Below are 24,072 nucleotides of genomic sequence, written 5' to 3'. Positions count from 1 at the left end.
TGTTAGTTAATAGTTTTCCTTTGAAATGATTATTCGAAAATCGGGTGAATGTAATGAAAGAATAGCTTCCGCTTTTATCAAAATAAACAATAACACGTGCTACATTTTGGCTGTAGAAAAATGAGTTTTAAAGGCAAACAGTCTCGATTTAAAACGTTGACCGAAGATACTTTAAATTACTACAAACGTATTAAAGAAGTTTTACAGGATGACAATTCAATTGATGGTATGATTTTTGTTATTATAATTATATATATATTCGGACACGACAATATATTCGGACGTTAATTGACGTTTAAAATGGCATTGCACATCATGAATGTCTGTATTCTTATCAGTAAAAAAATATACAGCAATGTATGCCTACACCGTGACTCAATCACCAAATATTTGTAATTGCAATCGATTTACTAAAACACTAAAATGCATTGCTAGCCTCGGAAATAGTCTATACAAACGGACTAGTCTATACAAACGGACTCTCAGAGCTTTTGATAATTTTTGCTGTGACGGCTCTGGGAGTCCATATGCACCTCTTCATAAACACAATGGCAGTTCTCCGCAGCTGATCAGTGCACATCACTAAACAGACATTGTTTGTGACCAATTAAGGAAAGCGATGAATACACTTCAAAAGCACAAAGTTACCTGAATTACAACATACGGACACTATCCTTTGCATGCACCCTTAATAAAACGACAATGTTTCAAAACATTATTTACATTTTTTACGTTTTTAAGTTGAAATTTGGAACAGTTCAAATATTTGAAAAGCATTAACATCTTTGATTTCATCATAAATTACCATGTGAAAAAGATTGGTGTACTGCAACCTAACCAATAGCGGCACTTTAAGTCTGCAACATTTTGAGAGATTTCCATGATGGTGGAATGAGGTGGATATAGAGTGCATTACAAAAAACAAAGTAAAAAAAAATAAATCATTGGTTTGTGGTTTTGACAGGTACACATGGATAAGTTTTTACAGTTTCAGTGTTCCTTAGCCCTTGCATTTCAGATCAAATTTTGCAGGGTTACCGGTATAAAGCTGAGTGTTGAATTATTGCAACTAGCCTCTGAAACAAATTAAAATTTAGCTTATTTTCTGGGGTTTTAATAAGCCTAAAATTTAACAAGAAAGCATGGTGAACCTTCAGCCTTGCAACATGAAGTGGATAGTGAGATGAATCTTGGGTTTCTGGTGTGTCAAAATAAGTAACCGTAAGTTACCTTGTATAGCGTGCCCCCATGTATAACGCGCATGCGATTTTTTATAGCCATAACAGAGTTCAAGACCTGAAAATCGGATGGAAAATGGCTTCCATTTTTGAACGCCCGTTTTTAAAAACGGGACGTATTATAGTTTCACCCTTGGTGGGCGGCGTCCACAGCAGTGTCCGCTCTCTAATTCAAATAGTTTTCATCCGATCTTCACCAAACTTGGTCAGAAGTTTTGTCTAGACAATATCTATGTCAAGTTCGAATATGGGTCAAAAACTAGGTCACGGGGTCACTTAGTGCATTTCAAGGATTAAGCATGTTGTCCGCTCTCTAATTGAAGTAGTTTTCACCCGATCTTCACCAAATTTGGTCAGAAGTTGTGTCTAGATGATATGTAGGTCAAGTTCAAATATGGGTCGTGCCGGGTCAAAAACTAGGTCAAGAGGTCACTTAATGCATTTCAAGCATTAAGCATGGTGTCTGCTCTCTAATTGAAGTAGTTTTCATCTGCTCTTCACCTAATTTGGTCAGAAGTTGTGTCTAGATGATATGTAGGTCAAGTTCGAATATGTGTCATGCCAGGTCTAAAACGAGGTTACTTAGTGCATTTCAAGCATTTAGCATGGTGTCCGCTCTCTAATTGAAGTAGTTTTCATCTGATCTTCACCGAATTTAGTCAGATGTTACGTCTAAATGATATCTAGGTCAAGTTCAAATATGGGTCATGCCGGGTCAATAACTAGGTCTCGAGGTTACTTAGTGCATTTCAAGCATTGAGCATGGTGTCCAAAACCTTCGAACGGGCATATCTTGTGACAGTTTGGCACTCTTGTTATATTGTGCAATCATTAATCCGGGTCATTGGAAAGTTTAAATTTGCACTCTTCAACGAAGAAGCATTTATATACTCAGGAGCATGGGTTGCATAGCACTATATTTGACAATTTTAAAAAGGGCTGTTGTTGTCTTTGTGGTTCTTTTGCCGTTGTCTAGAGTGGTCTTCTGTCAATGTCTGATGTTGCGTTCAGACAATTGCAAACGCATGTTTATAACACCACTATTGAACGTTCAATATTTATACACACAAAATGCAATTACATATTTTCACATTCTCACGTGTATATTAGTGTCTCAAATTTCAATTAGCCTCTCAACAAGTTGTGGCACAAATTACTCAATTTAAGCTGGAAATCAATTATGAAGTGCAAAAAGACGCACTTTCACAACTACCGATACCCGCATAAAAGACGTCGTTCACACCTACCTTTGCCTGCTCTCCGCTATGTCGACAACAGTCCCCATCGGAATTCATCAATGAAGAAGTGTAAAAACACAAACAAAGAAATGTCGGCAACTTTATTCAAACAAATTTATTTTTGCCCAAAACTTCTTTTAACCGGTTCATATCTACCAGTAATGACTTCTTGTTGTTTTGGCAACGGCCCCTTTAGTCTGTAAGATTATAGGTTTTAGTTTTCTGGAAAGTAAAAATGACGTTCATTTTGATTATTAACGATACCATAACAAAGTTTTGCAATGTAGCAGCCAGGATAGCGTTGTATCAGTGTATAACGTGCACAAGCTTTTTATGTCCCCCACCACTATAGTGGGGGGACATATTGTTTTTTGCCCTGTCTGTTGTTTTGTTGCTTTGTTTGTTTGTTTGCTCCAACTTTAACATTTTGCCATAACTTTTGCAATATTGAAGATAGCAACTTCATATTTGGCATGCATTTGTATCTCATGGAGCTGCACATTTTGAGTGGTGAAAGGTCAAGGTCATCCTTTAAGGTCAAAGGTCAAATATATGGGTGAAAATCGCTCATTTTATGTACACATTTGCAATACCGGTTTTGAAGATAGCAACTTGATATTGGGCATGCATGTGTATCTCATGGAGCTGCACCTTTTGAGTGGTGAAAGGTCAAGGTCATCCTTCAAGGTCAAAGGTCAAATATATGGGGACATATTGCTTCACAAACACATCTTGTTTTATTTGAAATTTGGAGGTAAAACACTGCTTGTTATACGTGGTAACTTATGGTAAGCGTCTTTCATTTCCATTTCAGTCCAAGTTATTGATAACATCTTCAGTCAGCTAACCCAAGAAGCTGTTGCAGTCTGCAAACACCCAGAAACCAGTGCTATAATTGAACTGCTGATCAATCATGCATCATGCGCAAATGTTGCATCACTCCTGCAGATTTTTGCAACTGATTGGGATGCGGTGTGCAATGATTCTTCTGCAAGTCATGTGGTACAAAAATGTGTACTGGTCTCACCCAAACTGTTTGCTGAACAGGTTTCGCAGTTTGACATTGATAACTGCAGTGAAGATTCATCTGAGGACCAACTCATTCTAAAGATTTTAAGTCTTTGTGAGCACATATTGAACAATTTGGAGAAGTGTTTAACGCACACTCACATGTCACATATAGTCAGGTCTATGCTTCAAATCCTTGGTGGGACATTTGTTGATGAAAAGATTTTGAAAAGTAAAGGATCAAGAAATTACTCAAAAAAGAATGAACCAGGTATGGTTTAGATTTTTTGTTTCTTGAATTTTGTAATAGACATAATAATCATGACAAGATGTTGTAATTTGCACAGTGTGTTTTTTTTTCACCATTTTGAGAATGGGGCCAGGTCCCTTTGGATTGGGAAAAATGGTGTCGTTTTCACTAATATGAAATAAGTGTTTATGATTTTATGCTAAGAACTACTTTAAAATTGACATTACATGTGATTTCAATATTATATTAATTTAAGTTCAATTTACAGAGCTTGACTTGGGATGAATTAAATGTTGATTCTTAGTAAAACAAATACTAAATTTCGGAAACTTGCAATTGGGAATTTGTAGGTCCCATTTGGGAAAAACATATACTGTTTTCCCTTGGGAATGGGTCCCTGTACCGGACCAAAATTTGAAGGAAAAAAAACACACTTTTACTTTAAACTTAAAAGACCTTCACAATTCGAAATATACTTCCATATGTATTGTTAAATGCAGACATTGATTATATGAGTTTGGTTTGTGTTCACCATACTGGACAGGAGGAGTGTCCCAAAGATACTGTTTATGATATCCCTGCACAATACAACATTAAATTGAAAAAAAGTCATAAACAACTAAAAAGCTAGATATTTCAGATATAATTCAAAAGTCATCCCAAATTTTCTTGAGTCTTCTAAGTTAATTAGGAAGGAGTGCTGGGACACACTCCGGGACCCGTATTCACCAATCCATTCTTAGACTTAAGAATAAAGAACAGACTTTGAACCAAGAAAAATGGGTTCAGTGTTTGAATATAAACAGGCCTTCGCTGGTGATTATGTGATTAACAATACGTTCTACATGAAGAATGATAAAGATAGAGGTGTTTAATGCCAAGTTTGACTAAAAATTCAAGCAATTCTTGAATATATTAATTTAAAGAATATTCTTTATTCTTAGACTTAAGTCTAAGAATTTCTTGGTGAATATGGGTCCGGGTCCACACATACATGTAATGCAGCTGCAAGCAGAGAAGGCCTCATAAACTTTGAAATACACATGCATGATCAATATCTTTTACGATTTCTTATTCTTCAGTAAAAGTTTCAGTTAGCTGTGAATAATTCTTTGTTCCACTTAATAAACTACTGTGACTTTTTTTTAGACAGGAAACAGAAGGATATTCACTTCCAAGACTTTGATGTGCCAGCAGCATTTCGGAAGCAGTTGAAATTTGTGTACAAAACTATTTTTAGACTGGACAATTTTGGTGGTAAAAAATTAAGTTTTTTGATTATCAGGTTTACTGAATTTTTGTAATGTAAACTATGTATAATGAACAATTGTTAAAAGAGAGTTTTTACAAGTCTAATAAACATTTAAAAATTATATTACTTGTCTTTGTAAATAATGTTTGTCTTCTATACATGAGCCTGGCTGTGGAAAAATGGGGCTAAATACATATGTGTAAAGAGTTTTCCCAGATTAGACTGTGAAGTCTGCACAGGCTTATCAGGGATGATACTTTCCATTTAAACTGGATATTCCTTTAAAGAAAATTCCTCCATCAAAGTGAAAAGCGTCATCCCTGATCAACCTGTACAGACTGCATAGTCTAATCTGGGATGAAACTTTATGCATAAAGCATTGTATTCTCAGGGCATACACCTGTAGCTCATATTCAATTATTTAGTCCATAGTATAATTTTCAGCCTGCTGGTACAGCTGAAGTTTCATTTGGTGTATATTTGAGGACCTAGTAAAAATCTACAATTTGGGTCAATTGAAATTTTTGAAAACTGTTAACACCTTTCTTTCAAAATACATCATACTACGCAATGTACGAATAACTCTCTCCGCGTAATTGGCTTTTGATATATTCTGTGTTGTAAAAAAATCAACTCCATTCTTTTTCATAAATTTTTTAAAGTCTGAGTTCACAAATTCTGACCCTTGTATATGCAGCGCTTCTACCAAAAGAATTATTGGAAAAAAAGAATTATCATTATTTCCTGATAATTTTTACCTTAAAGGGCCTTTTCAAACCCTATAAATTTGTGTGTCTATTTACTATTATCCCTACTCACTACTGGATATGAAACTGAGTGTAAACAAATATATATTTATGGTTTCAGTTTACATCACAGAAAGCAACGCTAATCCCATCCTGCAGACTCTACTCTTGGTGCTCAATAAAGCCAACACTGAACTTTGTCAAAAGGCAATTAATAAGGTCATCAAAAGGTCAAGGATCAAGGACGATGTGGAACAGGTCAAGTATGTGAACTGTACTTTTAAACTGCTGAATATAAAGTTGAACACAATCATCAAATTATTTATTTTGTGCTTTGTCTGAGTTTATTATTGATGGTATACCCTCTTTGTACAATCTGTAAGCATTCACAAATATTTAAACTAGAAATTGCTGTAAATTATGTACAAATTAGATTCTTTTGTTTAGTTTTTATGAAAGAAAAGAGAGAAGTCTCAGCAAACCTTTTTTTAACTAAAGAAAGTGCATACACAATTTGTGGTCAACATATTCACAGTATTGCAGCTTTTGACAATAGCAATATTGCGATTGCAAATTATTTCATTTTATAAATGAAGATGAGGTCAATGGTGACATTTGATCTATGTTCAAGTCAACTTGGTAACCGTATCTGCATCATTTCAATTCTGAAGCAGGGTTGCTTATATTTTCTTTTACTCTAGGAAAGAATATTGCATGACATGACATAATGCGCAACAAAACTGTTTCTTTTTGGTCAAATGTAGTACATGATTCCATAAGTGTTGTTCATGGTACTGTCCAATATGGTTGAATAAATGTTCATCATTCCGGTTGCATAGAAAGCAGAGTTTATTTGATGAGATAGAGGTTTACTAGCATATACAATTAGCAGTAGTAAATTATCAGGCATGATTGCATAAAGAAAAAAAAAAATGTTGGAACTATTCCAAAAACATTTTTTTAAATCCTGAGAATGCAATGATTGGTTGGTGTGGTGTTAGCTAATTAATTGATAAATAGCTCTTGAGGGTAAACTTATTTTTTCATAACTTAGTAAGGTTGCCGTGGCGTGGTGAATTTAGTTTTGGCATAACAACCCGTAGGTGAGAGGTTCGATCCCCACTGTGGTAGATTTTCCCTAAAGGCACCAAACAAAAACTGGCTTTCAACAGGTTACAGACTGAAGACTTAAGACTCAAGAGTGTTGAAATAAGCATTAGGCTTTTGATCCAATTAAGCTCAAATAACTAGGTTTAAACGTATTTCAACAAATTTTCGTCAAGCTCTTCGACAAACATACAAAACAACATCAAACCAAAAGATCAAATGGTGTTTAATAATTTATTGATACAAAGCTGTAATGTTATCTCCTTCTCTAGTTTGCCGCCAGTTGCTGCTGACAGTATAGGGTCGTTCCTGGTGGAGCAGATAATCGGTCTGTGTTCTGAGGAGCTCTTCAGGAAGCTGTTTGAGAGGCTGTTTCACAACAGGTTACTGCAGTTTGCTACCCACGCATCTGCAAACTATGTGCTGCAGACATTCATCAGAAAGTGCAGGGATAAAGACATAGTATGTATTGGTGCTTTTTAACTGTAGCAAAGGAACGTACTTATGTCAAGCTCTATAATTGTCTGTGTTGTAACTTGTAAGAAAATGTTATTTGGTATGTTTAATGTTTGGAATGTGAGTATGTCAAATTTCTTTGTAAAAAAATATTACTTTTAATTAGTGTTTTAATTATTTGCTTGTTTTTTATGCCCCTGAAGGAGGGCATATAGTGATCGGACCATCTGTCTGTCTGTCTTTCCGTCACTCTTTGCGCTTAGGTTTTGCGTTTAGGTTTTGAAAAATACTCATAACTTCTATGTCCCTTCAGATAGCAACTTGATATTTGGCATGCATGTGTATCTCACGGAGCTGCACATTTTGAGTGGTGAAGGTCAAGGTCATCCTTCAAGGTCAAAGGTCAAAAAACCAATCCAAGGGAAGTAATAAGCTTCAAAGGGAGATAATTATCTGAACCTGCCAAATGATAAAAAAATATTTTTTTAATCAAAGCGGGGCAGAAGGGGGCATTGTGTTTCTGACAAACACATCTCTTGTTTTCCCTTCAAATAACATTATTTGGTATCATTATTGCTAATTGTTAACTTCTTAGTGATACTATAAATAGATATAATGTATGATGTGCATGACACTGTTATTAGGCACTTTAATGAATTCATAGGTAATTTGTATCAGTACTAATCATTAGGTAAAAGTGCATAAAATATGGACATACACTGCATTGTGTTTAGTATTGCACTATTTTGGGAATGGGGCCCTTTGAATTAGGAAATATCATGTCAATTTGACTTGGGCAATTGGTGTTGTTGTTTGTTTTGCTAACAAATACTTCAATATTTAGAATAAAATGTTTTGAAAATTATATTTACTTAGATTCAACTTTAGTCTTACAGAGCTGAATAGGGAAATGAATCTTTTCCAAAAAAATATTTGTTAAAACTTTCGATTGGGAATATTTTGTAGTTAAAGTTATTTGAGAACAATATTTTATTTTTAGCTCCACTGGCCAGAGGTCAGCGGGGCTTATGTCATGGTCCTTTGTCCGTGCGTGCGTCCGTGCGTTAACTTTTTCTTTAAACATTTTCTTCTCCTAAACTAAAAGTCCAATTCTGATAAAACTTCTCACAAATGTTCCTGGGGTGAACCTCTTTCAAATTATGCCCCTGGGGTTAAATTTTACCCCGCCCCGGGCTCAATAAATTGGTCAATAAACATATGCTTGTATAAAGCCTATTTTGTGCAAACTTTAAAAATCTTCTTGTTCATAACCATTGGGCCTAGTGCTACCACATTTGGTATGTAGTGACATTTAATAGTTCTCTACTTTGTTTGTTCAAATAATGCCCCTGGGGTCAAATTTGACCCTGCCCCGGGGGTCACAAAAATGAACATATGCTTATATAAAGCCTATTTTGTGCAAACTTTAAAAATCTTCCTGTCCATAACCGTATGGCATAGGGCTATCAAATTCGGTATGTAGTGACATCTAATTGTTCTCTACTTAGTTTGTTCAAATTATGCCCCTGGGGTCAAATTTGACCCTACCCCGGGGTTCACAAAAATGAACATACGCTTAAATAAGGCCTATTTTGTGCGAACTTTAAAAATCTTGTCCATAACTGTATGGCATAGGGCTTCCAAATTCGGTATGTAGTGACATCTAATAGTCCTCTACCAAGTTTGTTCAAATTAAGCCCCTGGGATCAAATTTTTTACCGTTCCCTCAGGGGTCACAAAATTGAACATATGCTTATATTGGGCCTATTTTGCGCAAACTTTAAAAATCTTCTTGTCCATAATAATTGGGCCTACTAGTATTCATACCAAATTTGGTATGTATTAAAATCTTAAAATTCTCTACCAAGTTGTTTCAAATTATGCCCCTGGGGTCATATTTGACCTTGCCCCGGGGGTCACAAATATGAAAATATGCTTAAATAAGGCCTATTTTGTGCAAACTTTAAAAATCTTCTTGTTTATAATTATAGAGCCTACGGCTACTAAATTTGGTATGTAGTGACATCTAATAGTCCTCTACCAAATTTGTTCAAATTATTCCCCTGGGCTCAAATTTGACCTTGCCCCGGGGGTCACAAAACTGAACATATGCTTATATATAGCCTCTTTTGTGCAAACTTTAAAAATCTTTCTGTCCATAACCATTGGGCCTAGGGCTACCAAATTTGGTATGTAGTGACATCTTATAGTTCTCTACCAAGTTTGTTCAAATAATGCCCCTGGGGCCAAATTTATCCCTTGAAGGCTCCCATTAAAAAGTTGTTCAAGAAAATTTGATTCGTCAAAAAACATGGCCACAGGAAGTTGTTGAACTTTGCATGTTTATGCGTTTTTGCTATTTATTCATTATGGGATGAATAAACTATTTTCTTCTCAAACTAAAAGTTTATCAAAATACACATGGAATAACTTTGTAATTATAAGAGATAAATGCATACATGTCGAGCGTGAAAGGTAGACCAACATGTTAACTATCCATTAATGTTAACCCTTTACCAAACGACACATTTTGGACTGCCCCAAATTGAAAGAGATTAGTGATAAAAGGAGAAATTGCTCATCATGAGCAATTTCTGCTTTTTGAAACCAGAAGCCCTGATTTCAAAACGAAAACAAACTCTTCAGAAGGAGTTATGGTCTATTGGAAGGTCGAGAATGGCATTTGGTACTTAATCATCCCATATCTACAAAGAAATTAAATTTATAAGTTTTTTTTGCCGTTAATATGATAACCCATCAGTTCAAAAGCACGATTGAAAACATTTCTGCATATGCGCGGACCAGTCTAAGACGTTGTTTACATAATTAGTTCCAAGGTCACAACAACGACAACAAACCTACATGCATGCATGGGAATCAAGTCTTTTTGCGTCGGTTTGTAGACATTATCTTTACTTTTTGAAGCATATGAGATGTTTATCATATGTAAGCAGATACACAACTATTTATTTTTATGTTTTGGAAATCAATGTTTATACAGACCATCGGAAATTGGGTCACGAAGCTGTGAGAAAAAATGTTGATTTTTGTTCGCATAAAAAAACAGTGGAGCGATACAGGGCCATCATGGCCCTCTTGTTTTATTGGTAAAGGAGCAAATTTTGAACAAAACAAAACAGACTTAACTGACATATGATCTTGTGATTCTTACTGCAGTTCAAATCAGTTGTTGATGAGCTGAACAACTGTATTTCTGCTGTGTTAGACGCTCGTAACTATGGTGTCCTGGTTGCCGTGGTGGAAACTGCAGAGAAACTCACATGTAAACAGGACAGCATCCTGCAGGTGAGTAATACGTAATGTTTGCTTAAGGTGAAAATCTTAACATACCTTTTTGTGTATGTGATTTTATACATTTTAATTATAAAGGGGTATACTAGAATCACCATGGGCGTTTTGTGATGTCCATCTGATTTTCTGTCAGTCTGTCTTTAGACACAGACTAGCCTCCACATGTTCTCCCGCACTTTTTAACATGCCGGTACATTATTCAAACTTACGGGAATTTGTTCCTTATGGTTTGAAGTTTTAGCAAGTTACATTAACAAGCTATGCCCCCTTTTTATGCCCCCGGATCGATAGATCGGGGGTATATTGTTTTTGTCCTGTCTGTCTGTCTCTGTCTGTCTGTCTGTCTGTCTGTCTGTCTGTCTGTCTGTCTGTCTGTCCCAAAACTTTAACCTTGGTTAAAGTTTTGCAATAACGTTTGTATTATTGAAGATAGCAACTTGATATTTGGCATGCATATGTATCTCATGGAACTGCACATTTTGAGTGGTGAAAGGTCAAGGTCATCCTTCAAGGTCAAAGGTCAAATATATGGCTTCAAAGCGGCGCAATAGGGGGCATTGTGTTTTTGACAAACACATCTCTTGTTCAAAATATTATACACTGCTTTTATGTCCCCTTTTACTGTTTCACTGATGTGGACTATAGGTTTGCCCTCACTGTTTGGGTATACCAAACAAATATTCTTAGGTCACTAAAGTATCATCCAGGTATGCATGTGTATGAAAAAAATACAGTTCTGGTAGCTAAATAAGTCTCTCATGGAGCTTAAATGGCTAATACTACTAGTAATAAAATAGGTATTGAAGTATTCATCTGCTAGACTGATGACAGTTCATATGTCCGCAGTTCATCTGTCCGCAGTTCATCTGTCCGCTGTTCATCTGTCTTAGTTCATCTGTCCGCAGTTCGTCTGTCCGCAGTTCATCTGTCCGCAGTTCATCTGTCCGCAGTTCATATGTCCGCAGTTCATCTGTCCGCAGTTCATATGTCCGCAGTTCATCTGTCCGCAGTTCATCTGTCCGCAGTTCATATGTCCGCAGTTCATCTGTCCGCAGTTCATCTGTCCGCAGTTCATATGTCCGCAGTTCATCTGTCCGCAGTTCATATGTCCGCAGTTCATCTGTCCGCAGTTCATATGTCCGCAGTTCATATGTCCGCAGTTCATATGTCCCCAGTTCATATGTCCGCAGTTCATCTGTCCGCAGTTCATATGTCCGCAGTTAATCTGTCCGCAGTTCATCTGTCCGCAGTTCATATGTTCGCAGTTCATCTGTCCGCAGTTCATATGTCCGCAGTTCATATGTCCGCAGTTCATCTGTCCGCAGTTCATATGTCCGCAGTTCATATGTCCGCAGTTCATATGTCCGCAGTTCATATGTCCGCAGTTCATCTGTTCGCAGTTCATCTGTCCGCAGTTCATATGTCCGCAGTTCATATGTCCGCAGTTCATTTGTCCGCAGTTCATATGTCCGCAGTTCATCTGTCCGCAGTTCATATGTCCGCAGTTCATCTGTCCGCAGTTCATATGTCCGCAGTTCATCTGTCCGCAGTTCATATGTCCGCAGTTCATATGTCCGCAGTTCATCTGTCCGCAGTTCATATGTCCGCAGTTCATATGTCCGCAGTTCATCTGTCCGCAGTTCATCTGTCCGCAGTTCATCTGTCCGCAGTTCATATGTCCGCAGTTCATATGTCCGCAAAACTGAATGTGGTGATAATTAAAAAGAAAAGTGAAGTAAGTTTTAAGTTACTATAGTTTTATGTGTAGCAAGTGGTCAAAGGTGAGTAGCTTAAAATAGAGGGAAAAGAATATAAACTATAAAATTAACCCGTTTATGCCTAGTGTCTAGAAAAAGTCCTTGGCAAACATGATGCGGCGTCTCAGGGTCTACGCTGTTTGCTCAAAGGAATTTCTGTAAGAAATGTTCTAAATACAGAAATAAATATACTAGACATCCTTAATTTTTAGCTCACATGATTGCTCAGGTGAGCTTTTGTGACAGGTCTTTGTCCATCGTATGTCCTTCCCTCCGTCCGTTAACATTTGCTCGTAAACACTCTAGAGGCCACATTTCTTTGTCCCAATGAAATCTCGGCCGAGTTCGAAACTGGGTTGTGTCGGGTCAAAAACTAGGTCACTAGTTCAAAAAAATGAAAAACCTTGTAAACACTGTAGAAGTCACATTTCATGCCCAATCTTCATGTAACTTTGTCAAAATGTTTGTCATAATGATATCTTGGTTGAGTTTAAAAGTGGTTCCGATCCCTTGAAAAACATGGCCGCCAGTGGGCGGGGCAGTTTTCCTTATTTGGCTATAGAGAAACCTTGTAAACACTCTAGAAGTCACAATTTTTGCCCAATTATCATGAAAGTTGGTCAAAACATTGGTTCAATTGATGTCTCGGACGAGTTCGAAAATGGTCGAGATTGGTGAAAAAACATGGCCGCCAGTGGGCGGGGCATTTTTCTCTATATGTATATAGTGGCAGTTTTCCCTACGGTATTTGGCTATAGAGAAACCTTGTAAACACTCTAGAAGTCACAATTTTTGCCCTATCATCATGAAAGTTGGTCAAAACATTGGTTTTATCGATATCTTGGACGAGTTTGAAAATGGTCGGGATCGGTGAAAAAACATGGCCGCCAGTGGGCGGGGCATTTTTCTCTAAATGTATATAGTGAAAACATGTGAACACAGTAGAAGTCACATTTTTGGCCCAATTTTCATGAAATTTGCTCAGAACATTTGTTTCCTTGATACGAGCGTTGAGTTCAAAAATGGTTCCGGTCAGTTGAATAACATGGCTGCTGGGAGGGGGGCAGTTTTCTCATTATGCCCCCCTCCTCTTTCGAAGAAGAGGGGCTATATTGTTTTGCTCATGTCGGTCTGTCCGTCCACCAGATGGTTTCCGGATGATAACTCAAGAGCGCTTATGCCAAGGATCATGAAACTTCATAGGTACATTGATCATGACTCGCAGATGACTCCTATTGATTTTCAGGTCACTAGGTCAAAGGTCAAGGTCACGATGACCCGAAATAGTAAAATGGTTTCCGAATGATAACTCAAGATAACTTATGCCTAGGATCATGAAACTTCATAGATACATTGATCATGACTCGCAGATGACCCCTATTGATTTTCAGGTTACTAGGTCAAAGGTCAAGGTCACGGTGACCCTAAGCAGTAAAATGGTTTCCGGATGATAACTCAAGAACGCTTATGCCTAGGATCATGAAACTTCATAGATACATTGATCATGACTGGCAGATAACTCCTATTGATTTTCAGGTCACTAGGTCAAAGGTCAAGGTCACGGTGACCTGAAATAGTAAAATGGTTTCTGGATGATAACTCAAGAACGCTTATGCCTAGGATCATGAAACTTCATAGGTACAATGATCATGACTCGCAGATGACTCCTATTGATTTTCAGGTCACTAGGTCAAAGGTCAAGGTCACGGTGACCTGAAATAGTAAAATGGTTTCTGGATGATAACTCAAGAACGCTAATGCCTAGGTTCATTAAACTTCATAGGTATATTGATCATGACTCGGAGATGACCCCTATTGATTATCAGGTCACTAGGTCAAAGGTCAAGGTCACAGTGCCAAAAAACGTATTCACACAATGGCTGTCAAGGTCACGGTGACTCAACTTAGAAAAATGGTTTCCGGATTATAACTCAAGAATGCTTACGCCTAGGATCATGAAACTTCATAGGTACATTGATCATGACTCGCAAGAAATAATGATGAAACTTGACCTGGATGTTTGTCTGGACAATATCTAGGTCAGGTTTGACATTTGGTAAAGATTGAATGAACCGACTCCTCTCAGGTGAGCGAACTAGGGCCATCTTGGCCCTCTTATGTAAATAAATTGATCCGATTTAGAACGATGGGAGAGTCCACAAGGCATCAATGGGTTAAACTTGGATAATTATTGGTCTATGAGTTTATAGTTGCTTTTTATCCCTCTGTTTGTTTGTCCATCCGTCTGTAAACAAAAACTGAAATAGCTTAAAAAGTACAGGTACATAAGATATGATATAAAACTTTGAATAAACATTCATAGTGATTTCAGGTTTATGCATGATTCTTGGAATGGCAAACACACATTTAGGCCTCATGTATATCTGCGTCAAAACCTGGTTTAATGCGCTATGGGTATTTTACCCATAGCTTCTTGCAATACCAAAATACCATTTTTACATTTAAATAAAATTCTGATGCTGTACTTGATAAATTGCAAAATGAGCTTTTCAGTATTATATTTAGGGGAAGCCTGTGAGTTTGTTTGTTTGATGATATGTTTGTTCCTTTGTCAATTTGTCTATACAAGATGAACGGGAAATAACACTTTTTATTTAACATCAATAATGCTAGTACAAATCTTTGATTCTAGAATGGATGACGATTTTTATGCTCTCCCAAAATTTATTTTGGGGGGAGCATATAGTCGCCGCTTCTTCTGTCCGGGCTATTTCTCAGCAACTAATGACCGGAATTCAATGAAACTTTATGGGAAGCTTCACTACCAAGAGGAGATGTGCATATTATCAGCGGGTTCTGGTCGGATGGTTTTTCACAGAGTTATGGACCTTTGAAATTTTCTTTAAAAAAATTATTGTCTCCCCAACTACTGTGCCCTCAATACGTTTCCTTTTATCTGAATATATAGTGCAATATTGTGACAAAAAAAACTTTGGGGAGCATCACCCGTCTCCGACGGTTTCTTGTTTACAGTATGAACATACATCAACTGATCTTATTTTGACCTTGCCCTACTTTTGAACAAGGCTTCCACTAGGGGAGCATCTGCATTTATTGAAAAGAGCACATGTTCTGAAATCAGCAAATGTCTGTGAACAACAGCCTATGAGTTAAACACTATTCTACTTAGCCAGCTACTTTAGTTGGTAGGACACTGGATTACAATAGCAAATGCAAGGATGGCAGGTTCAATCCCCATTTTTAGCTTGGCTGTTTTCGGAGAAAACCCGAGGTATTGTCATAGCCAGCTCGTCGTCCGGCATCTGCCGTCCGCGTTGGCTAAAACCTTAACTCTCTAAAATCAAAGTGCTTCCACCAACAACTTTGAAACTTCATATGTAGCTGCACCTTGATGAGTTCTACATGCAACACCAAATTTTTGGGTCACTAGGTCAAAGTTCAAGGTCATTGACATCTAATATAAAACCATAGGCTCTAAAATCAAAATGCACCCACAGCCAAGCGTTGGCACCCGCTATGCAGTGCTCTTGTTATGTAATCCTTTCTATGCACATTCTCCCCCTACCTCTGATTCTAGTTGGGCAGTTGTCAGTTACTGTCGTAACCCTTTTCCCCATAAGAAGCAAAGTGAAAATGGCTTTTGCAACCAGCATAAAGCCAGTACAGCCTGTGAGTAACTCGCAGTCTCTTCAGGTATTATGCTGTTTGCTACTCGTCAGTAAATAAGGGTTGGAAATGAAGCCTTTAAAACTTGAATTTAGTAAGAAAGGTATTTTATTGAATGTAACTTTCTAAGGGACTACAAATGTGTCCAAAATATGTATCTAAGTGTTAAAGGGATGCGAATGAGCACTCAGTACTAGTAAATCAGCTCTCCCAGGAAAAGTGTGGGATGGTGAACTGACCGCCTTGTTAGGACTTGTACTATTGAAATGACAGCAGTTCCCACTAAACAAGCGAACACATGATAATGAGAGGCTTATTGCAGATGCTGATGACAGGCCTTCAGTGCTGGGAGCCAGAGGAACGAAGAACTTCTTGTGTAGCCTTGCTGGCAGCATTCACGACACACGACAACTTCAATAGTGGTAGCCATGATGTATGTGTGATGCTTATCTTCGTCTGGGCTTCTCCTGGCTAAAAATTTTCTTTTACAAATTTGACTCTTTGGCAAAATTCGACTTATTTTGTTTATTTTATGGGTACGTATAAAGGAACAAAGATAGCAAAATAGAATTTTCTTTAGCCAAATTGGTTATTTGTAGCTATTTGCTAATTTGGCAAATGGCACTGATGCAGGGTAAGCAAAGCTTAATGAAGGCATTTCTTGGTTGCTGTATCAAAAGAATATTCTTGTAGTTTTCATTATCTGATTGTTTTATTTTTCCTGCTTGTATGGTACTTAACCCTTTCAGTTGGGGAACCAGATTTTGAAGGCCTTTGCAAACAGTTTGGATCCAGATGAGATGCCACAGAACGTGGCGTCTCATCAGGATCCAAACTGTTTGCTATTCTGATAATATTCTTTGAAAAAAATCGAAGAAAATGCTAATTTTAGAAATTCAGCAGAAGACATTTTAGCAGACGACAAATTTCCCAGCATGCAAAGGGTTAAAATATACATTGTGTCTATTATGGATATTTACAACAATTGAACAATCAATGTTAAGCATATAAGCAGTAAGTATAGCCTTGTACCAATCTTTAATGTGTACCAACATTTAAAATTGAAAGTAAAAAGAATAAAACGGAGCTTAGTACATGGTAAAGAACGGCTGGGCTGTTGTTGTTTTTTTAGGAGACTTCAGCACGTCCTGCAATCAGGAAGGTGAACTATCATGGCTCCCTGCTCCTTCAACACCTCGTGAATTTCCGCAAGGTAAAGATGCTGGAGACCGGATTTCTTGACTTGCAACCGGGCGAGGTGTCGATGCTCGCGTGTGACCCATGTGGCAGTCACGTGATGGAGGCAGCGCTTAGGAGTGCCGCTATAAGGGAGAAAACCAAGGAGGGACTGGTCTCGAAAATGGCTGTGAGCGCTACGGTTACTTTCCCTTGCTTGTGTTGAACTGTTCTGAAATTCATATTTTTGAATTTTCATTTAATGTTTTACATTTAAATAAAGATCTTATGCTTTATTTTTGCCTTGTTAAGTGACCCGTTATTCTCATTTTTTGTATTACAAGGGTATATTCCTATATTGTTGTGGAAAATGGTCAATAATGACCATCAGCGCTGTATTCCATGGATGTGTCTTAGTTTTGTTTTAATGGATTGTAGTAATACATGGTGAATGTAAGCACAGAAATGACAGTCAGTCAGATAAGGCAGACAGAAGCGGATTCGTTCATTAATAAGAAATATTTCATTACAAATTTACTGATATAACCTGGGTTTGTTATCTACAAGTGAATGTAAACAAAATAGTTCTTTGATGTGTGTACCGGTATGTACGAGGCACGTAGTTTGGGTCAGAAAGGGAGGGTATTTTACACTGTACAGGATTATTTTTCTGGATATTATATAATTTGAGTAAATGGAAACAAATTTGAGTTAAAATGATACTTTTCTTTTCTGAAAAGTTAAAATGACATGAATGTATTAATTTAACAGTGCAATACGTCTTCTTTTGCATGTTTAAATATCGGTAGTTACAGTTTGTTTCCAATACCAGAATATCCATTTCCCATGATTTTTTTTTAATTGATGACTTTCATGGCATTTATACAAGGGAGATCCTGTTGACCACATCATTTTTCTGGTTAAACACGAGTATAGGAGGATAAACAATCGAAATCTCCTGGGTTGTAGCAGACAACCAAAATTCTCAAGAACACGGGTCGGGCCTTGTTTAGTGACTTCTTTTGGACATGCTATAAATATCCCCAGCGTGGAGGTCTTGCTTAAATGTGACAAAATTTGTTAACATTCCAATTGTGTAACTAATACATGCCTATGAACAAATCGCTGCAGTCAACTTTAAAAAAACATGCGTCTGTAAGTATTCGAAGAAGCGAATTGTTTTTAAGGGTACAATACAATTAATAAATAGAACGTCCAGTAAGCTGCTGTGCCACAAATACTAGCTAACCAGTAGGCAGACTTGTTGAGAATTGAATTGCAATGGTTATTAACATTTGTGTGTTTTAGAGTTAATAACTGTTTATACTCTTGTTCTACCAACTAATTTATTATGCCCCCCTTCGAAGAAGAGGGGGTATATTGTTTTTCTGGATGTCTGTCGGTCTTTTGTAGACCAGTTTGTTTCTGATCAATGAATTGACCGATTGGCTTGATACTTCACATGTGTGTTGGCCTTGGACAGTAGATGACCCTATTAAAATTGGGATCACTGGGTTAAAGGTCACTGTCACAGTGTGAAAATTATTTCCGATCAATAACTCATCAAAGAATTGACCGATTTACTTGATACTCCACATTTGCATTGGCCTTAGACAGTAGATGACCTCTAATGTAATTGGGGTCACTTTGTCAAAGGTCAAGGTCACAATAAATGTCAATAAGTCTTCAACGAATTGACCATTTGGCCTGACACTTTTCATGTGTATTAGCCTTGGGCAGAAGATGACCCCTATTTTTATAGGAGTCACTAGGTCAAATGTCAAGGTAACAATAAGTATGAACATTGTTTCAAATCAATACGTGTAACTTTTCAACGAATTAACTGATTGGTATGATTCTTCACATGTGCATTTGCCTTTGACAGTCGATGACCGGTATTAAAGTGGCCTTTTCACAGATTTTGGCATATTTTGAAGTTTGTCATTAAATGCTTTATATTGATAAATGTAAACATTGGATCTTAAAAGCTCCAGTAAAAAATCAAGAATAAAATTTAAAAAAGGAAAAAAAGTGGCCAGTACCAGGGCTCGAACCAGTGACCCCTGGAGTCCAGGAGTAAATCTGAAGTAAAAACGCATAAGCCCTCTCGGCTATTCCGCCGGGTATACACATCTAAAGTATTTTATACCTTATATAAGCAATATTCGTAGTTTCGAAAATTTTAACGACAACAACAGAACTCTCCAAATTATTCAATCGTTTCGCGTTGCAATGCTTTATAATTTTTAGGTTTTCAAATCGTCAAAAGATACCTATAATGGCTATATTGGACTATGGTAGATGTTCAGTAATACTGTTTCCTCACAAATACCATAACTAAAACAAAAATTTGCGAATCCGAAACAACTTTTTTCAATTTTGTCAATTTACCAAACCGTGAAAAGAACCCTTTAAAATTGGGGTCGCTTGTTCAAAGCCCTGTTTGGGGGCCATATGTCTCCGACTGCTAAACTCTTGTTAATTGCAACCTTGTATATTTATTGGGTTGTATAGAGCCATCTTCTGCCATGTTTTTCAAACAGTTTGAAGTAATATTTTGTTTTATATATGTTTTACCTTTACTTGAGGCTTCACATATGCAAGACAAAGCTCTACCTAGGATTAAACGTATATTAGACACAAATTAACTTCAAACTGTTTGAAAAACGTGACAGAAGATGGCTCAATACAACCCAATAAATATGTGTTGTCTTGCATACATGTATGTGAAGCCACAGGTAAAGGTTAGTCTTGTATAAGTAAATAAAATTTGATTGTTTTTAAATCAGTACGACTTTTATAAAATCATCTTACCCCTTTACCACTTAGATATGTATTTTTACGCATTTGTAGTCCCAAAGAAGGTTAAATTTAATTAAAGACCTTTCTTACTGTATTCAAGTTTTAAAGGCTTCATTACCAACCCATAGTTACTGATGAGCAGCAAACCTCATGAAACCTGAGCACACTGCGCGTTTATCGCAGCCTGTTCTGGTTTTATGCTATTTGCACATAGCCATTTTCACTTTGCTTCTGAGTGGGAAAGGGTTAATTATGACTTAGGTAAATGTTTGCGGAAATGAACCCAAACAAAGTTGCATACAATTTTCATAAAATGAAATGCCTCAAATTTATTTACATTCTGATTCACAGGGCAGCTGGGTTCAACTTGCCTGTCACAAAAATGGCAGCCGTACTCTAGAGTCTATCTGGAAGAATGTTCCCCTGAAGCTTCGAGAAGTCATCGCTACGGAGTTAGCGGAAAAACAGGACAGGTTAAAGTCCGACATGTTCGGACGTCACATTGTACGGAACTTTGCCCTGCAGCATTTTAAAACGCGCAAAAACGATTGGACGATGTTACAGAAGGGAGATAAAAAGAAGCGAGAAATGTTCAGAGATGTTATAGGATCTGAAACAGGTTTCTTTTTTTCAATTATTTATTCAATACAAGTTTCTGTGTCAAGGTTACCTGAGGGCAAAGTGCTTATGTTGAGCTATTGTGGTCCATCTACGTCCAATGTCATGTGCTTCGTAAAGTTTTAGCTTGTTGCCACACTATAGGCCACATTTTGTATCCAATCTTAATGACAATTGGTGTACATTGAACTCGGGTGAGCACTTAAGGGCCAATATGGCCCTCTTGTTTGACAGAATCTACATGGCTATTTGACAGCATTCAGTTCTCAGTTGGAAACAAAGACACCATTGAGTCTTTCATTTAAATGTCTTTACTTTTTATGCCCCCTTCAAAGAAGAGGGGGTATATTGCTTTGCACATGTCGGTCGGTCCGTCCGTCCACCAGGTGGTTTCCGGATGATAACTCAAGAACGCTTGGGCCTAGGATCATGAAACTTCATAGGTACATTGATCGTGACTCGCAGATGACCCCCTATTGATTTTGAGGTCACTAGGTCAAAGGTCAAGGTCACTGTGACCCGAAATAGTAAAATGGTTTCCGGATGATAACTCAAGAACGCTTAGGCCTAGGATCATGAAACTTGATAGGTATATTGATCATGACTCGCAGATGACCCCGATTGATTTTCAGGTCACTAGGTCAAAGGTCAATCTCACAGTGATTCGAAATAGTAAAATGGTTTCCGGATGATAACTCAAGAACGCTTAGGCCTAGGATCATGAAACTTGATAGGTATATTGATCCTGACTCGCAGATGACCCCTATTGATTTTCAGGTCACTAGGTCAAAGGTCAAGGTCACAGTGATTCGAAATAGTAAAATGGTTTTCGGATGATAACTCAAGAATGCTTATGCCTAGGATCATGAAACTTCGTAGGTAGATTGATAATGACTGGCAGATGACCCCTATTGATTTTCAGGTCACTAGGTCAAAGGTCAAGGTCATGGTGACCCAAAATAGTAAAATGGTTTCCGGATGATAACTCAAGAACGCTCATGCCTAGGATCATGAAACTTCAAAGGTACATTGATCATGACTCGCAGATGACCCCTATTGATTTTGAAGTCACGAGTTCAAAGGTCAAGGTCACGGTGACCCGAAATAGTAAAATGGTTTCCGGATGATAACTCAAGAATGCTTATGCCTAGGATCATGAAACTTCATAGGTACATTGATCATGACTCGCAGATGACCCTTAATGATTTTCAGGTCACTAGGTCAAAGGTCAAGGTCACGGTCACTCAACATAGAAAAAATGATTTCGGCATGATAACTCAAGAACGCTTACGCCTAGGATCATGAATCTTTATAGGTACATTGATCATGACTCGCAGATGACCCCTATTGATTTTCATGTCACTAGGTCAAAGGTCAAGGCCACAGTGCCAAAAAATGTATTCACACAATGGCTGCCACTACAACTGACAGCCCATATGGGGGGCATGCATGTTTTACAAACAGCCCTTGTCTTAACATTTTTTACTGATCTGCTATGTGTAACCAAGTATACTGCTTTGCTGACATCTTATTAAACAAAATGTATGATACTGAACATCTTATGAATATAATTTTTAGCTCGGCTGTTTTCTGAGAAAACCCGAGGTATTGTCATAGCCAGCTCGTCGTGTCGTCCGACGTCTGTGTCGTGCTAAAACCTTCACATATTGCTCTAAAATCAAAGTGCTTCCACCTACAACATTAAAACTTCATATATATATATATGCACCTTGACAAGTTCTACACGCCACACCCATTTTTGGGTCACTAGGTCAAAGGTCAAGTTCACTGTGACCTCAAAAAAAATTCCGACAAGCTTTCATTTATTCAAAACTGCACCCGCAGCCGAGGGTAGGCACCCGTTATGCGGTGCTCTTATTGTTATGTTTGCTGCCTCTTATGTTAGTAGTACTGTACATAAATACGCATACACATCAAATGACTTTTTTTGTTTTTCAGATGTAAAACAGCCAAAACAGAAGAAAAGGAAAGTGAAGAAAGACCAATAGCTCGTTAATAAAGGGATGTTAATCTTAACTTACGCCTCAATATCTTTTTTTTTTAAAGTTGAATCCATACAAGTAGTCAGCTACATGTACCTTATGATTATTATTTCTTGTTAAATGTTCATTTGACTGTGTATTCAACAATTATATTGAACCAAACTGAAATTGAAAGTTGCTGGTAAGCTTGATGAAGATCTATTGTTAAAGGTTTTGCATGAAATAAAGTAAATATTTTATCTAAATGTATTTGATGAAGAAAACAGCAGCATTTACTGTAAAGTTGTCTTTAAACATAAGTATATTATTTTGCTGTTCACATAAAATGAGGTATATTGTCAAATGATACGATTATTGACTTTGTAGCAGTTGAAACGCTGGAATTCCACAGAATGGGCTTATTACTAACAATTGCAACTACCCCACCATTTTTCCTTGACATTGCAGGCCATAACATGCAGCAAGTTGTTACAAAAGTGTGTGACCCTGTTTTGACCCCTAAGGGTATGATATGACTACATGTTTATATAAGAGCACAATACTAGTGTTACATACAAAATATTAAACCATTTGTGCGTTGTGGTTTCAAAGGACAATATTTCAAAGTTATTTTGCTTTGCAAGTTGGTATGAAATGTATGACCTCTTGGTGTGGGCAGCTTTTAACCCAGGGTCAGGATGCTGTTTAGACCTTTTGTTTTCAGATATTATCTTTATGGTTATAATGCTGCTAAAATCTTTATTCAGCAGATATTCTATTAAAGTTTTATAAAAGGGCATAACTCTTATAATTTTAAAAAATGACAACAAAAAAGACTGATAAACAATTCTATATCATTAGAAACAATGCATTTAAATATGAATGTTTTACAATGAAAGCATTATTAGCAGAACTTCTTTTGACAAAGTTGCATATATCTAGAAATTTTAAAAGGGATCACAACATTTTAATTATTACCGTCCAATTGTTAAAATGTCTTTTGCACAAGTTCCTATTATGAGGAACAATGGATTCAAGTTTGAATGTTTTATACTGATAAATTGGTCCACAAAAATGTGGGTCTAGGAACAGATAGGCACTCTTGACAGTAGTCTGTGGTGATTTCAGTACATGCCCCTACTTCATACCGAGGGTATAAACAATGGAGTCGTGTTCTGAGAAAACTGGGCTTAATGTATGTGCTTAAAGTGTCATCCCAGATTAGCCTGTGAAGTCCGCACAGGCTAATCAGGGACGACACTTTCCGCTTTTATGGTATTTTTATTTTCAAGGAAGTCCCTCCTTACCGAAAATCAAGTAGGCGGAAAGTGTCGTCCCTGATTAGCCTGTGCGGACTGCAATCAATGATGCAATCAACAATGACTACATAGTATGTAACTATAGCAACACTAGACATGGTCTCATAACAATTTAATATGTTTGAAAGAGATGCAATGACCGGTGTCCAAATCGTTCACAGGT

At 37.2% G+C, this 24,072-nt stretch overlaps 1 protein-coding gene across 1 annotated transcript; it reads left to right on the top strand.

The window, feature by feature from the left end:
* The first annotated feature begins 61 nt into the window (after window positions 1–61).
* LOC127844297 (nucleolar protein 9-like) lies at window positions 62–23,180 on the top strand. The gene is made up of 10 exons (XM_052374393.1): window positions 62–226; window positions 3,291–3,755; window positions 4,884–4,991; window positions 5,854–5,995; window positions 7,112–7,301; window positions 10,473–10,601; window positions 16,335–16,445; window positions 17,145–17,378; window positions 20,342–20,609; window positions 22,568–23,180. The coding sequence occupies exons 1-10, from the start codon at window positions 121–123 to the stop codon at window positions 22,615–22,617; spliced, it is 1,803 nt and encodes a 600-aa protein (XP_052230353.1). The 5' UTR covers window positions 62–120; the 3' UTR covers window positions 22,618–23,180.
* The last annotated feature ends 892 nt before the right edge of the window (window positions 23,181–24,072 follow it).

This window comes from Dreissena polymorpha, chromosome 9 (genome assembly GCF_020536995.1).
Source record: "Dreissena polymorpha isolate Duluth1 chromosome 9, UMN_Dpol_1.0, whole genome shotgun sequence".
NCBI classification, from domain to species: Eukaryota; Metazoa; Mollusca; class Bivalvia; order Myida; family Dreissenidae; genus Dreissena; species Dreissena polymorpha.
Note: the sequence above shows the minus strand (reverse complement) of the source record. Positions and strands in the feature narration are given on the sequence as shown.

Excerpts from the sequence above, each read along its gene's own strand:
- LOC127844297 (XM_052374393.1), top strand. The coding sequence starts at position 121 with ATGAGTTTTAAAGGCAAACAGTCTCGATTTAAAACGTTGACCGAAGAT. Across the intron at positions 5,996-7,111 it reads GACGATGTGGAACAGGTCAA|TTTGCCGCCAGTTGCTGCTG; the intron begins GTATGTGAACTG and ends CTCCTTCTCTAG. Across the intron at positions 10,602-16,334 it reads AACAGGACAGCATCCTGCAG|ATGCTGATGACAGGCCTTCA; the intron begins GTGAGTAATACG and ends GGCTTATTGCAG.